This window comes from Agelaius tricolor, unplaced genomic scaffold, assembly GCF_023055355.1.
Source record: "Agelaius tricolor isolate 1412-34295 unplaced genomic scaffold, bAgeTri1.0.p SCAF_5, whole genome shotgun sequence".
Classification (NCBI taxonomy): Eukaryota; Metazoa; Chordata; class Aves; order Passeriformes; family Icteridae; genus Agelaius; species Agelaius tricolor.
Window position 1 is genome coordinate 10879567 of NW_027269265.1, and position 14092 is coordinate 10893658.

The 14092-nt window shown below is 40.7% G+C and overlaps 1 protein-coding gene across 8 annotated transcripts in view; it reads right to left on the reverse strand.

Annotated features, from left to right (window-relative positions):
• Positions 1–2202: 2202 nt before the first annotated feature.
• Positions 2203–14092, reverse strand: part of TRAF3 (TNF receptor associated factor 3) — a 69894-nt gene continuing 58004 nt past the window's right edge. For all 8 annotated transcript variants that reach the window (XM_071426406.1, XM_071426405.1, XM_071426404.1 and 5 more), the window contains 2 exons: positions 11204–11378; positions 2203–9995 (listed from right to left, as the gene is read on the reverse strand). In XM_071426406.1, coding sequence (XP_071282507.1) covers positions 9424–9995; positions 11204–11378 — 747 coding nt within the window. In that variant the 3' untranslated portion in view covers positions 2203–9423. The remainder of the gene's footprint in view (positions 9996–11203; positions 11379–14092) is intronic.

A 14092-nucleotide genomic window follows, 5' to 3' on the forward strand; every position in this document is an offset into this window, starting at 1 on the left:
CTTAACCGAAGGTGCAGCCTGCGGGGTGGAATTCAGTTCCTCAGGTCTCTTCTGTGTTTGCCAGCCCAGTCAGTGGGAATTCAGTTCTTGGCTTGGGCCATTCCCCATTCTTGTGAGCCTACAGAACACACCAGAGCACGTGCTGAGGTCCAGTGTTCACTGCCAAAAACCCTCTTGAAGGAGCAAGAGATCTGAGTGGGCTCAGCTTCCCCAGGTGCCACATTTGTCAAGGGGGCTGGGAAGATACTTGGGTTTTCACCTGTTTTGGCCAAACAACAAGCCAGACACATTACTCGACAGGAACAGCCTCCAGGGCTTAATCCAGGTGTGCAGGAAGGAACCACACAACTGACTCATGGAATAACTGGCTTTGGGGAAGGTTGGGGGAAATCACCTATTTCACCACTTGTTTTGATCACTGGATATTTCCCCATTCCTTAGACAATTCCAGGACACGGTCACATCAAAGCAAACAAGGAGCAGGATGTACAGGACTGAACATTTTGAAAACCTCTGACTTCTTACCAGACAGCAAGCAAACCCAAGGTTTGAAATTCTGGAAAACTTCCCAAAAACTTTTAAAAAAGCCCCTGCAGTTCTTCCAAAAGGTGGCCCTAGCAGCAGGTCCAGACTCTGGCAGTGTTCCTGTCAGCCAGCACGCTCTGTAGCCCAGGAGTTCTTCACCCTGCTCTCCCTGGCTGTTTGGTGCTCCCAGAGCTGGCACTCTGCTTCTGTCACCCTAAGTACCAGATGGCCCACTGGGGGAAAGCACCCCACAAAGCTGACAGTCACCTTCTGGGACCTGGCATGAAGGAGAAACCTTTTATAAAGCCTCACTGGAGCCAGAAGGGCACCACGTGTCATTTCAATTACGATTCTTTGCTGGGGGAGGAGGAGCAGGGAGGCAAGGAATTAGCGTTTGCCTTCACGTTTAAAGCAATTTGATTCCTCTCTGCTTATCCTGTTGCTCTGTAATGATGGAAGTGTCACGTCTGAGCAGCAAGCTCCCCAATTTGGGAGGAGGAGACTCCTCTCCAGAGGACTCTGCTGGAAGGTAACCCACTTCATTAAGACAAGGAAGCTCACCACCCCTTCACGCTCCACAGCAGAAATATGAAGAGCTTCAGGCAGTGCAGCCTCAAGTGCCAGTGCTGGAGTGCAAGTGGAAAGGCTGATGAGCAGGACAGCAGAGGCCAGAGCATCCAGAGTGACACAGTGACTGCTCTCAGCAGCAAAGGGAACATCCACCTCAGCACATCCTGCACGAGGTGACAATGGCACTTCTTAGCCACCCTCCCTTCACCATGCCCACCTGCCTGCATTTGCCATTTCTCTGGCATCCCCACTATATCATGAGAAGTCACTCAGCTGCACAGCATTTTCAGAGCCTGTTTCAAACACTGGTATGGGCTGGCCAGGTCGTTCTCACATTCCAGGCCAGCAAGGAGATGGGGCTTTTGCCAAGACACTGCGGTCTTGTGTCTGAGCACAGGCAGGACATTCCTGCATTGCTAAACGCAGTACTGCCCCTGCAGCGATGGGAAGGAAGGGAAACTGCAATTTCAGTAAGAGAGGGGTGGGAGGGATGATAGGGAAGAAACAACAGTGTGGTGCTCAGTAGAAGTTGCATGCTTCATACAAAACCCCAGGGGATCAGGGTTTTCATCCCTATGCTGAATCTGAAACGTGGAGGAAATATCACTCCACACATTCCAGAACTGCCTGGTGTTTTTACAGACTGCATCATGTTCTGTGACTTTGAGCAGACACCTGGCATGCGGTTCTGAGCTGAGAAGAATCACTAATGACATAACAGAAGGAAAAATAAGAAATCTACATCTTAAGACATTTAAGCTATGCTTCAACTCTCCTTTCCCACACCTCTTTGGGAAAGCTGTGTACCACAAATACATGAAAAGCCATTCAATTTATTTCTACTGTTTGCACGAGGGCTCTCAACTCTGATGTTAGGATGAACACCATCGCCTGGTTTATTCCAGCAGAGTTAGCGCATGGAAAATAAGACTCTGACAGAAGTTTTGGGAAGCTACCTGTGCAAAGAATGGGAAATGCCACAGTAAAGCTCTGTTGGGTGTATGAGCACAAAGCACAGAACAGCCATGCAGTGGGCTCACAGAGGAGGAAGGATGCACCCTGGCCATCTGCAAGTCAACAGCACTCATTCAAATTCAACACACCACGTTTTTTAAAAAATATTATTTCCTACTTATTTATTTTTCCTTTAATAACACAGTTTAGCATTTCAGAGTTCAGCATTCTACACTCTTACACACTGTCCTTGTTTATTAGCATTTAAACACAAAAAGACATAGCAAGACCTCCAAACACAAATAAATACAAAAACACAATATACAGTAAACTGAAATACAACATATAATAATGCTATTGGGAAATTAAGACATGTTGCTAATTCCTTTTTTTTTATTATTATTTTAACAACATGGTTATTGCTGAGCAATAAATTATACATTTTAAAATTGTTTTTCCCCCTATAAGAAAAGGACGAGAACCACTGGTTACCAGATCACTTGCACTGTATCCTTACAGCTATTGATAATTAAGACAGGCAGAATATACACAATCAAATGAGGCTGGCCTTCTTTGGTCTTTGTTTTTGATCATAAAACTGAACACAAGTGTACCGTTCACTGAAGAGTATGAGATTAAAGAAATGGATACACAAGTTTCAAACACATTAATTTGTACATTATTCTCAATCACTGATGTCTTTTCCATAGATAGTTCTCACAGAATTTCTTGGAAACAAATGTCAGCTTTAGTTTTCCCGATTTTTATGTTGTTCCATGCATCTTAAAAGGTTATCCTACTTGTCTAAGAGAAATGGACCTACATTTAGCCCATCATCTCCTAATGGGGTATTTTTCACAGCTCTCTAGTCACCACTAATTCATTGGAGTTTTATACCTTGTAGAAAAAATCCTGAACTTCCCCCTTTTTTTTTTTTCTAGAAAACTGAAAAAAAAGAAGTATTAACCGAACAACAGCGATAAGAAAAACAAAACAGGTGGATTACACGATGCATCAGCAACGATGGAAGCTTGTACCTTCCCATTCCACAAGTACAGATTATACAACTCTCTGCCAGTGATGCAGGTCATAGTTGGAAGATGTGTCCTTTCAGGTGCGAGCTAGATTCAAATACAAAGCTCGGAACACTATGCAAGAAAATGACCTTTACGAATGGTAATGCTGGTTTATCTCAGTAACCCTTAGACAGAGTCAAATTTTATCACTACGCATCGCACTGCCAGCAATGGAGCGTGTGAACACCGGCATTGCTAAGAAGTTAAAAAGTCCTTGCAGAACTGGCAACCAAATTAAAAGCTTAGTTCCAAAGGACCAAAAACACAAACACCACATAGAGACAACAAACCCTTCCCTGAATGGGTAGGTTAGTAAGCCACAGAGTTGGGATCCAGATTTGAATTCCACATCAAGTCTGGGATGTTTGAATCCAGGGTTTTGGTTCAGGTGCTTCTTCGTGAAATTCAGAACTTATTTGAACCCTAAGGAACTAATCCTAACTTGGAGGGGAAATAATGAAAAAACACAGCCTAATATCTACGCTGACATCATGAAATGGAAGACAGAAGCTGCAGTCTTGACCATATATTAGAAGAGAAACAGGAATAGTCAGATCCCTTATGCATTGTATAATTCTACTCTTCTAAATCTTAAGAGGATGTCCCTGAATCAGCAGTCCAAAGTTTTCCACAACCTTCCTATCTGGTGCTTCTCTGCAAAGGCCTGGATTAAGAGGCAAGAAAGAACAATTAAGCCCTCCAGATTTTGGTTTACAGAAAAAGGGAGAAAGCCCCACAAGGAAGAAATGGTCAGTGACACTGACTGGTAGAACAAAGATGAACCCACTTCACTGTACAATGGTATTCTCCCTCCTTAGTTAAGAGGAGCATCAAACGAGACTGGTTTTGTTGGACAATTCTGAACAGACAGAGCAGGACACAGGTTTGCTGCTGTTACTGACACGGACATGCTGTGCTGGCCTTCCCTCCGCACGTCTGGGCCACCACGCGTGCACAACCCCAAATCACGACAGCTTGTATGTTTAATTCTAGCCCTTACTGTCCTGATGTGGGTCTTCAGGGTATGTCAACTTATTTTCCAGTTCCTTTAAGGGACAAATGTATTAAAAGAGTAAAACCTCATGATTCAGAGATAACAACTAGGGAACTGGAACCTCTCATACAGTTCCGGCTCCAGGAGATTCCTTTTGTGACTCTGGGCAAATCACATCTCATCCTTGATTTCCTTGTTCCAAAAAAGAGAAATAGCACTTGCTATACACTGTACATGGTATTAAAAACTCAGATTAAACTGCCAAACCGATCATTTTTATTGCAGTAGCTTTGACTTCTAGGTCAACCAGAATATCAAGGTATTGACTGAACACGACAGAAATTCCAGGGAAGAGGTCCAGATGCTTTTTATCATTTTCTATTCCAAATTAGAGGAAATTATTTGCAGTCAAAAAGTTGCCCATCACTATAGTTATTTAAAATACAGGAATCTCCAAATTATCAGAGCATGAGGAAGAACATGTATCCTAAATTACAATTCAGAGTCTTCAGAAAAGCTAAACAAAGTGTTTGCTACATACAGGTCTTCAAACTTGAAAGACATGAATCAAAGTTTGCCCTTAGCCAAGATCCTCCTTTAGCAGCAACAAGTTATATTTGCACCAAGTGATCAAGTATAACTTGGAGGAAAGGGTTTTGTTTCATCACTTCTACATAAAGAAAAGACTTTGCATATTTATGTGCATGCATGTCTGTGTGTATATGTATGTACCAACACACATACAAGTAATTTACAGAGCAAAATCTAAGAGATTAGGTATGCAACCCAAGAATTTCCCCCCTCACCTATCTGTATATTTGCATAGTTAAATCATATCAAAGGCATCAATACTGCAGTCATGTTTTTCACTCTTCTGCAGTGCAGGCAACTGTCCTTGTCACTCCCTACACGCTTCTCTGTCTTGGACCAAAAAGCACCAGTGCTTTAAAAACTGAACAAAATATCAACAGATACCCTGCACTGTTGGTGAAATGCCTATCCCAGGTGATGGAATACAAATACAAATAGGTGGTAGCTTTTAAACTCCAGCTCAGCAAACCATAACTGTGGCAAGCTGAGGAAACAGAAGCGATACAACCACAACCTAACATTCATGGGTTTAACATTTAAATCCCAGCTAACATGAATCTCTATTACCTTTGCATTTGAGAAATTCACCAGGCACAGAAACAGGCACATATCTTCATCTTTCCTTTTCCAAGTAGAAAACACCACAAGAAAAGGAAAGAAACTGCATTTCTTTTTTTTTTATGTTTTTAAAAATCTAGCGTGTTTTTTCCATCAAAATTATGCCACCCACCATTCCCTTTTCCTATTGCACATTCTCTTTGTGAAGAACAACATTTACAGTACAAGGCTGAAATCAACATTGCATATTGTAAGTCAGCAGTTGAAGGTGTACCGTGTAGACAGTAACTGAAACAAGACCCCAATTAATTAGCTCAGAGAAACAATGCAGACATGGTCATGCATCATAATTGCAGGTTGGTCTTTAAACACCCAAATAGTTTCATCCTGCTTAGGATTCAAGACTTTCTAGGTAACAGGTGCACTCACTCTGTGCTGAAGAGTGTACACAAAGGGCAATATCCAGATTGTCACACACTGGAATCTCCCTAGAGGAAGCTGGAAACTGAAGAGGTTTGTACATAACTTGTAGCATCACCTTGAAGAAAGAACACCAGCAAGAGACTTCAGCTGTGTGCTGCTAAGAATTACTGCTAAGTAGAGGACAATATGGTTCCACTGAACAAACTCTGTTCAAAGTAATGCAAATACTCTGGGACCCCCTTGCAATAGTAGCAGCCCCCAGGAGTTTGCCAGGATTCAAGAGTATACGTGGGGGCAGGGTGATGTCCCACGAATCACTTTAAACAGACAGTCCCTAGAAAACTTCGGATATCTCAGTCAGGAACAAAAAGAAAAAGGATAAAGGGCATTTCAGCTATGAGAGAAACAGTTAAATAACTTAAAAGTGTTGAGTAAAGCACCAGGTATCTTTTCCTTTCAACTTAGAGAATATACAGTGGCCTTGTTTTCACAAAATGCTACATACTCCTTGCTGGAAAGCAGAGGAAACCGATTTCTATGTACACAGTAAGAACTCTACAGAGATGGCCTGTGAGTTCTGTGGAGAAAGGGGTGTTACAGTCAAGGCTTCAGGTATTCCACAGCAGGCGGTGTTTACATTTGTGTAGCAAGATCCTGGATTTCACAGTACGCAGGGTTGGCAAACTGGAAATTCTCTGGCAGCTTCATGTAGTTTTAAAAAATAAGTGCAGTAGGCCTCTGTTTTATTAACTGTGATAAAAAGCACATATGCAAAAATATTTTTATATCGATAGCACATTACTGCATTATAAAAGCTGCCCAAGTGAAGCTGAAGATTCTGGCAGCTGGTGCTTTTGGCACTTGGGAGATGTGGAAAGCAGCATAGAGATCTGTGAAATACAACAGTGACTGATGTTTCTGCTACAGTGATCGGCATTTAGATAGTTAGCAGTGTTCATATTTAAACTTCTCTCTGAAGTTTCTGAGTCAATATCCCACCAAGACGAGATATTCAGATCTCTTAAAGCTACTAGTTTAGGCTGTGTGCAGACTCAGGAAGACTTCCCTATTGGTTTACACATTCACATGTTTCAAAGTCCTCTTTCAATCACCAAGGCTGGAAATGCTTTTTTTCCTCCTCTTTTAAAGAGCTTGGATTTAGAAGCGCAATTCTGTCACAGAAGTTGGAAATTGTAGTCACAAATCTGCAGAATATGCCGGGCCCTGCTTATACTCAAAATCTCCTCCAAGTCCCAAATTGAAACAGGATATAAATTGTTTTGTGATGGCCAAACGGTTTCATTTAATTTTACAAGACATGCATTAGCAATGGGAGGAGAGTCCTTTGGACATTTCCACTTGGGAATCCTGTTTTCAGTAAAATTCTGTGATGCACAAACACAAAAGCTCAGCTGCCTACATTCACAATTATTAAAATGACACGAGTCGAGCGAACCTTCGCCCTAAAGCGTAAGTGATGGGTTTACTTATGCAGCCTGCATAAAACTGCAAGTGCCATACAATGATATCTAGAGATATAGATGCAGGTATATCTATAGATATTTATCTCTTGTGCAGAACATCCTCCTTCCGTGCTAGAAATTAACTGCTAGCACGTGCCTCCATATTTGAGCTTGCACCTGTTGACAGCCATGTACCATAGAGGGAGTACAGTACCCGGACAATGGAAGGCAAGAAAAGGAAGACAAGTTGCTGCTGACAGTCAGGACAGTCAGCAGCAGGCAGTATTCTAGCAGGTGCCTGGAAAACCCATGAAGACCACTTAGCATGCATTGTATATCCATAAATACTTCTTGCAGGCACTGTGTGTGAAGGCACAGCCAAAAAAGACAACAGCAAAGACAAGCTGAAATACAAAGGCATGAATTCAACTGCACCTTAGACAAAAATTGTGACTATGCCTCAAAAAAGCAGAAAACTGATACAGCCTGATGTTAAAGGCTGAGATGCAATAGGTTTTTTCAAGCCCACGAAGGCTGAAAACACAGTGGTGCAAGCCCGCTCTGCTTAAGCAGGATTTTAAAGAGCACCACAGTCAGGCTGTGTCTCTGGACTTGCTTGTCACAGGCTATTAAATAGAAGCAGATGAACACAGCAGGTTGCAATCAGCATGTTTCAGGGCTAGCAAATGCTTTTCACTACAGTTGAGGCTGTTACAAGAAGGAAGCCCATGCATTCCCCATTAGGATGCTTGTCTGCTATGAGAAGCTGCCACGAGCATCCATATTCACAGCCCCAGAGTTCTCAGATGGATTAGTTTCAAGTGATGCCACCTTACAGCCACAGGCATTAGAGGAGAAATGTCGCCTGCCCTCACAGCGGCCATGGAGACTGTCCAGTCCAAGCTCCATAGGAGCACTGAGCATAACGTTTTGGCACCTCAATGGGATGGATTCCACCATGGCCAAGTCATAGAAGCTGCAGGAGCCAAAGGAGTGGGCTTTGGCTGCTGTTTCGTACATTGCAAGGTACCTAAGGGCTCTGAAGACAAGGCTAAACATTATGCCTGAAGTCCAATCAAACTACCATTTCAGATATCAGAATTAATCTGAATAAAAAGCTATGGTTTATAAGCAGCACAGCACATCTAAGGCACATGTATGCATGCAAGCCACCATCACTATATTAAGACATTGCTGGTTTGTCTTGAAGCAATGGCTGCTAGTACAGAACAAACATAGAGGCTTTTTTTTAGCACTAATCCTCCTCCCCAATACTGAAAATACTATATACTGCTGACAGCATAATGTGCAACATATATAGCTTGATTGGAAAGCATGGGGCAGAACTTTAAAAAATGTACAGGATTCCGTTTAGAACTCCAAAGTTCAACAAATGCCCTATTTTAGGGTGAAAACAATTATAAATCTGATAATGATGCACAGCATCCATGAGTGATTTTTCCTTAATTTTGAAATAGTGTCATTAACTACGACATATATTGTAGGTTTACATTTCTAAAGAGAAATAACAGAATTGAATAGTTTTTTTTTCCTATCACAAGTGATAACCAGTGTTTGATATCTTCTATTTTTTCTTCCAAGAAATATCAGTCTATCAACAGTTTTAAAATAAAATGTTTTCTGTAACAATAGAACTTTAAATAAAAATATGATTTTGATTCAGATACTTTTGAGAAGACATGGATACTTTTCCAAGATCTTCTGACAAAGTAATTATTAAAACAGAGACCAGATGAGGCCTTAAAAAGACAATATACTATATTTCAGACAAGATTGCACCTCAGTTTTTCAAAGAATATCATAATTGCAACATTACTTCATCTTCTTTTAACATGCTGACAATTTCCAGCTAGCCCACATGTGAAGGGTTTTTCTTGTATTCTAGCTTAAAAGAAATAAAAGTCAGTAATTGATTCAGCACATACTGTATATGTCTTTTCACCTCCAATTGACTAGATCATTAATAAGTTAAAAAAAAATCCTCTCTGACCATAATCACTATCCTGATGAGGGGTAAGTGATTCGTCAGAGCTCAAGTGTTGCTAGTTCTATTAAAAAATATACCATGGTATGATTTCTTAATGTGTTGCTACTTTCGCAATTGGACCCTATGCAGTTATGCCTTCAAACTCTTCCATCTGTTCCACAAGGTGGTTCTGTGAGCTTTAGGACCTCTGATTGAAGACAAACTGATATAAAACCCCCAAACGGAGTTGCCTTCTGTTTAATCCGCCTCCCCCAGTGTATGTCAGGGGTCTGGTAGATCCGATGTATCCACTATGACTTTAATAAAAATAGTATCATCTTTAATATACGTTCCATTCTCTAGAACAGTTTGAGCCACAAAGACTGGGCAGCCAGATGCAATGTTCATTTCTCCAGTTGGCTTCTTGAAACTGCTGCTGTTCGGATCTGGCTTGAAAGCATCTCCCAAGTGGCGTCGAGACGGTCCCTGATCCATGAGCATGAGAGTCACTTTCTGTTTGAAGGGCCAAGGAAGCAAAGCATCGTATTCTCCACGCATGATGACAAAAAACAGAGACAAGTGCGTCCCCTTTCCCATGCCATCCCCGTTCAGATAAACCCTGGCACACATCTTGTAGCCAAAGTATCCAGTATAAAAGGGTTGGCTGTACAGGGACAGAGTCTTCCCCATGACTGCTTCTTGCTTCCGACGTTTATAGTCTCGGATTTTCCAAATCAACACGCCGTTGTAACTCGCGGTTTCCAGCACCTGGAAGCGCAGGTCCATGTCAGCCAGCCGGATGTCGTGAACGCTCAGCATCTGATCGTGCCTGCTCAGCTGGGTCTCCAGCAGGCCTGGCAGAAACACAAAGGATGGGGTGAGAAACCTGCTGCTTACTAAAGACTCTAAAACCAACCACCAGTGCTGCTACTGTGCATGAAAATACTTTCCTCCCCGAGAACCAAAGCACATTTGGCCACTGATGAAACAATTTCTACAGGCTCTAATTTGCTGCCTGGCATCTAGGTTAGTTGGGATTTTTACAAATGTGGGTGTTAATTGTACATGCAGTAAAAGTCAAATATTCAAATCACCTAACAGATTTTTCCTGGTCTCCAAACAGTATAACTAGAGGCTTCCATTTTTTGAAAGGAGACTTGGTAGCATTAACTGCAAATTGCTATTTAGCAGGTAAGACCTTGGAAGCAGTTACACATCCTATGTAATCCCTCTGAAATTCAGAAGCGTTCCTGATCACTCAAAACATTCTTTTTAGACACTATTTGTCTCAGAAGCACATTGCTGTTACAATGTAAAGTTCTTCATTAAAAAACCAAAGAATTCAAGCTTAGATCTGTATTATATGGTCATTTATTTAGTTTGGAGGGAGGGCTATGTCTTCTGTGTCCCCTTTCCCCTTCATATTACTCTTGTTTTGTTACTGGCAAAATTGGTCAACACACAATACTGAGAAGCAGATGAATTCATGAGGCAGGTTTATCTCATATAGGTCTATTTAAATGTTCCTTGTCACAAACATTTAAACACTTGCATGTGATCTACGCTGTCCTGCTGAATTCCAGTCTTTATTCAGAAGTATAATAACCTCATTCTTAAGCAGATCTCACTTTTCTTAGGATCTCATACACCTGTCCAACAGAATCAGGATGGGTGGTTTCAGGTGGATCCATTCTGATCCATTCACAAGGGAGAAGAGTAATAAAAAATGTCAATACTATACACTATATTTAAAGAAGACTATATTTAAAGAAGTTGCTGAAAGCTATTAGCTATCAAAGATCAATTGAGAAACTGTTTATAATGAGCTAACAATGCAGTCAAGACAAGAGTCAATAAAACAAAAGAGAAGACAATAATCAAGCCTAAGAAAAAGCATGGAAGCAATGCCACACCATCAACAAATGAAATACACAATCTCCTACTCAAAAATCGGAAGAATCAGCATTATTGATGTTTCCATATAAAAGCCACAATGGGAGTGCCACTCAAGGGACACCGTTGTCCTCTCAACAGCACCGCAGCCCATTGTGCTCACACTCACTTGTATTCCGAGCTCCTTGCCCTGCAGTTTTATCAACACTTTCCAGCTCAGTCACTCTGTTCTGGAGGGATTCCACGCTGCTCTTCATGCTGTCAGCCTCCTCCCAGTTCTGTCGGAAGGGACGGATTTCTTTGTCCAGTTCTTTGAGTTTCTCTGCTTGACTGTCTATCACTCGCTTTACAAAATAATAGCATACGAGTTAAAATAACACAAAGACATTCATTTATGCAAATTAAACAAAGATTGTATGTTGGTAATAAGACTGAATTCCAATATAAACAATTTTTGCTTTTGTCTAGTATTTTAATAACATAAACCTTGAAAATTTTAGAGGAATAGCCCAGGTATTTATGAAACACTTTAAAAATATTTAGTGCTGCATAGGTAGAGCACTATCAGAATTAGTAATAGCCTTATTTTAAAAAAGGGACTTGTTAGCATGTACCTCTTGTCTAAAGTAGCTTGATTTTTGGGGTTTTTTTAAGCCTTTCAATATAAGAACAATTTTCTGAATGTCTCCACATTGGTATTATGGGCTGACGCCTGTTGGGTTTCATGTGACAGTACTTAAGCAAAAAAGTATGGGCACAGCTTCCTGTGGTGTGGATCAAATGGCTGTCCATGTGCACAGGTTTATATTGGTTTACAGCAAAATAAGTTATGCCTCCAGGAAAACATCATTATTCTTGCACACATGGAACACGAGTACACACATGTGCAAGCTCCCAGCTCACATAAATCAGTCATCAAAGCCTAAGTTATTATGTGCCCACAACCATATCAGAAGCCCTCAAGAATGTAAGCAAAATGATCACTTCTGTCCTTTTAAGTACCTTTAAAATTCCCACTCTTACTTCCTAAACTCAGTAACCCATGCATTTTGAAAGTATTTTCTGTTGAGTCTTTTTAAGAAAACAAACAAAAAAAAAATACCCCAGCTGGTTTTGGAAATGCATTAAATATTACACTCAAGAAAGAAATAGACAGAAAGGCCAGTATTCTCTTAAAGAGAGATATTGCAGGCACCTCAATATATTAAAATATAAAGAACATATTTCCCAGTCTACCTCAAATCTGATGCAAGAAATACACAGCACTTCACATTATCACAGCTAATTTGGACTAGCAGGAATTTTAGCCAGAACCCTATAATCATTTGTGAAGTTCAAATGATAACAAAAATATCTGAGAGAAGAAACTACTTTTGCTACCACCTACAGTTAAATTCCAAATCTAACTTTATAGCTTTATAGTCTATCATCATATAGAGTCAACAAAGGTAAAAATAATTTTTCATTTCTTCAGAAAAATAAAGTGGCAGTTGAGTACAAAACAAGAAAATAAATTTCTTTTGCATTTGCCTTCTGGTTGGCCATGTGGATTCAGTGTTCCCCACTGATGGGGAAAACCCTTCTGCCCTTTGAGGCATTTGCTTTTAATCACGTGGTTTCAGTTATACTGAAAGTCTGTAACCATTAATTGAACGTTGTCAATTTGATGAGCCAGCTAGCAACATCAGGTTCTAGAGTCTTATTTTTTGTCTCAAAACAACTGAGCAATCTAACATATTTCAGGATTAACTATTTCTATGCTCCTGTTTTAGAACAAGTTATGTATCTCTCACATCCAGAATTAGGGCTCTGTGAAGGAAAGCTGTGCACTGAATCATAAATGCCAGAGGTATGGGCCCAGTAAATATATCAAGCAGCTTGCCTGGACTTATGAAACACCACCTACCAACCCAGTCACACCCTCCCACCTGGGCTGATGGTAATCACACAGTAGAGCAGGGAAGGGCTGTTACCCATATAAATAAGGAAACATACCACAGCATGGCCTGACTGCATGTTATGAGAGCAGAACCAAAGAATTTGGCCACTAGCTCACAGTTAACATGCAAAAGTAACTCAAAATATGCCCAAGTCTGATATTTTTCCTTTACTCATACCAAACATGAACTTTCCAAGGCAAGAACAGTAACCTGGCTGGGGTTTGCACAGTGCCTCACAGCTTTGCAGCTCTTTGGACTAACAGAGCATCAAACAAAATAAATGATCACATTTTTATATGAAAGGGGAAGTGCTAAACATGCAGAACAACTGTAAGCTATTCTTTTGGGAGAAGTTTACCCAAAACTGTTATTAGGGACCCACTTCTCTCCATCAACCTGTGGGACATTCCACCTTTGTACATGCATAACCAATTCTGGTTTAGCTGCTTCTGTTTCACATTGGCAAATGTGTAGCATTTTTATCTACTGCACCTTGACATGAGAATTCAAGAGATACAAAATAATCAGAAATAAGACTTCTATTTAATTTTTAAAAAGCAGTGGGATCTCTATCTTTTTACCCTACAGGGAGTCAACCTCCCTCCTGCTGGGAGATGCTGATGTACTAAATCTGAATTTAATGCAGCAGTGGAGATTTTCACTCTAATTATTCCATTAGAAAGCACACAGATGTCTCACACTGTACTCATAAATTTTCAAGTAGATATCAATTTTCTGCATGCACTTTTCATTCTAGCAACTGACCTCTGCAGATCATTAATCCCGAGTTATGTGCTTGGCAAACCATTGTGAGTTCGTTTTGATGTTGATTTTCATATAGGGTTTTGTTTATATTTCCACCAACTTCCAGAATTTTTGCACTATACTTACTAAAAGAATTTCAGAAAATGTCATGAGGAACTGAAGAGCTGTAATGACCTTTCCATTGCAACTGATAGGACGAAACTGAAAAGCTAAAGAACAGACTAGAAAAGGTACTGCTTGACTTGGAAAAGAAATCACGTGTCCTTCTCCTCTGAAGGAAGGTATTACTCATCAAATCATTTTATGTTCATGAGGGCACTGTTTCTTTTGTCCCTCAGTACCTCACTTCTCCA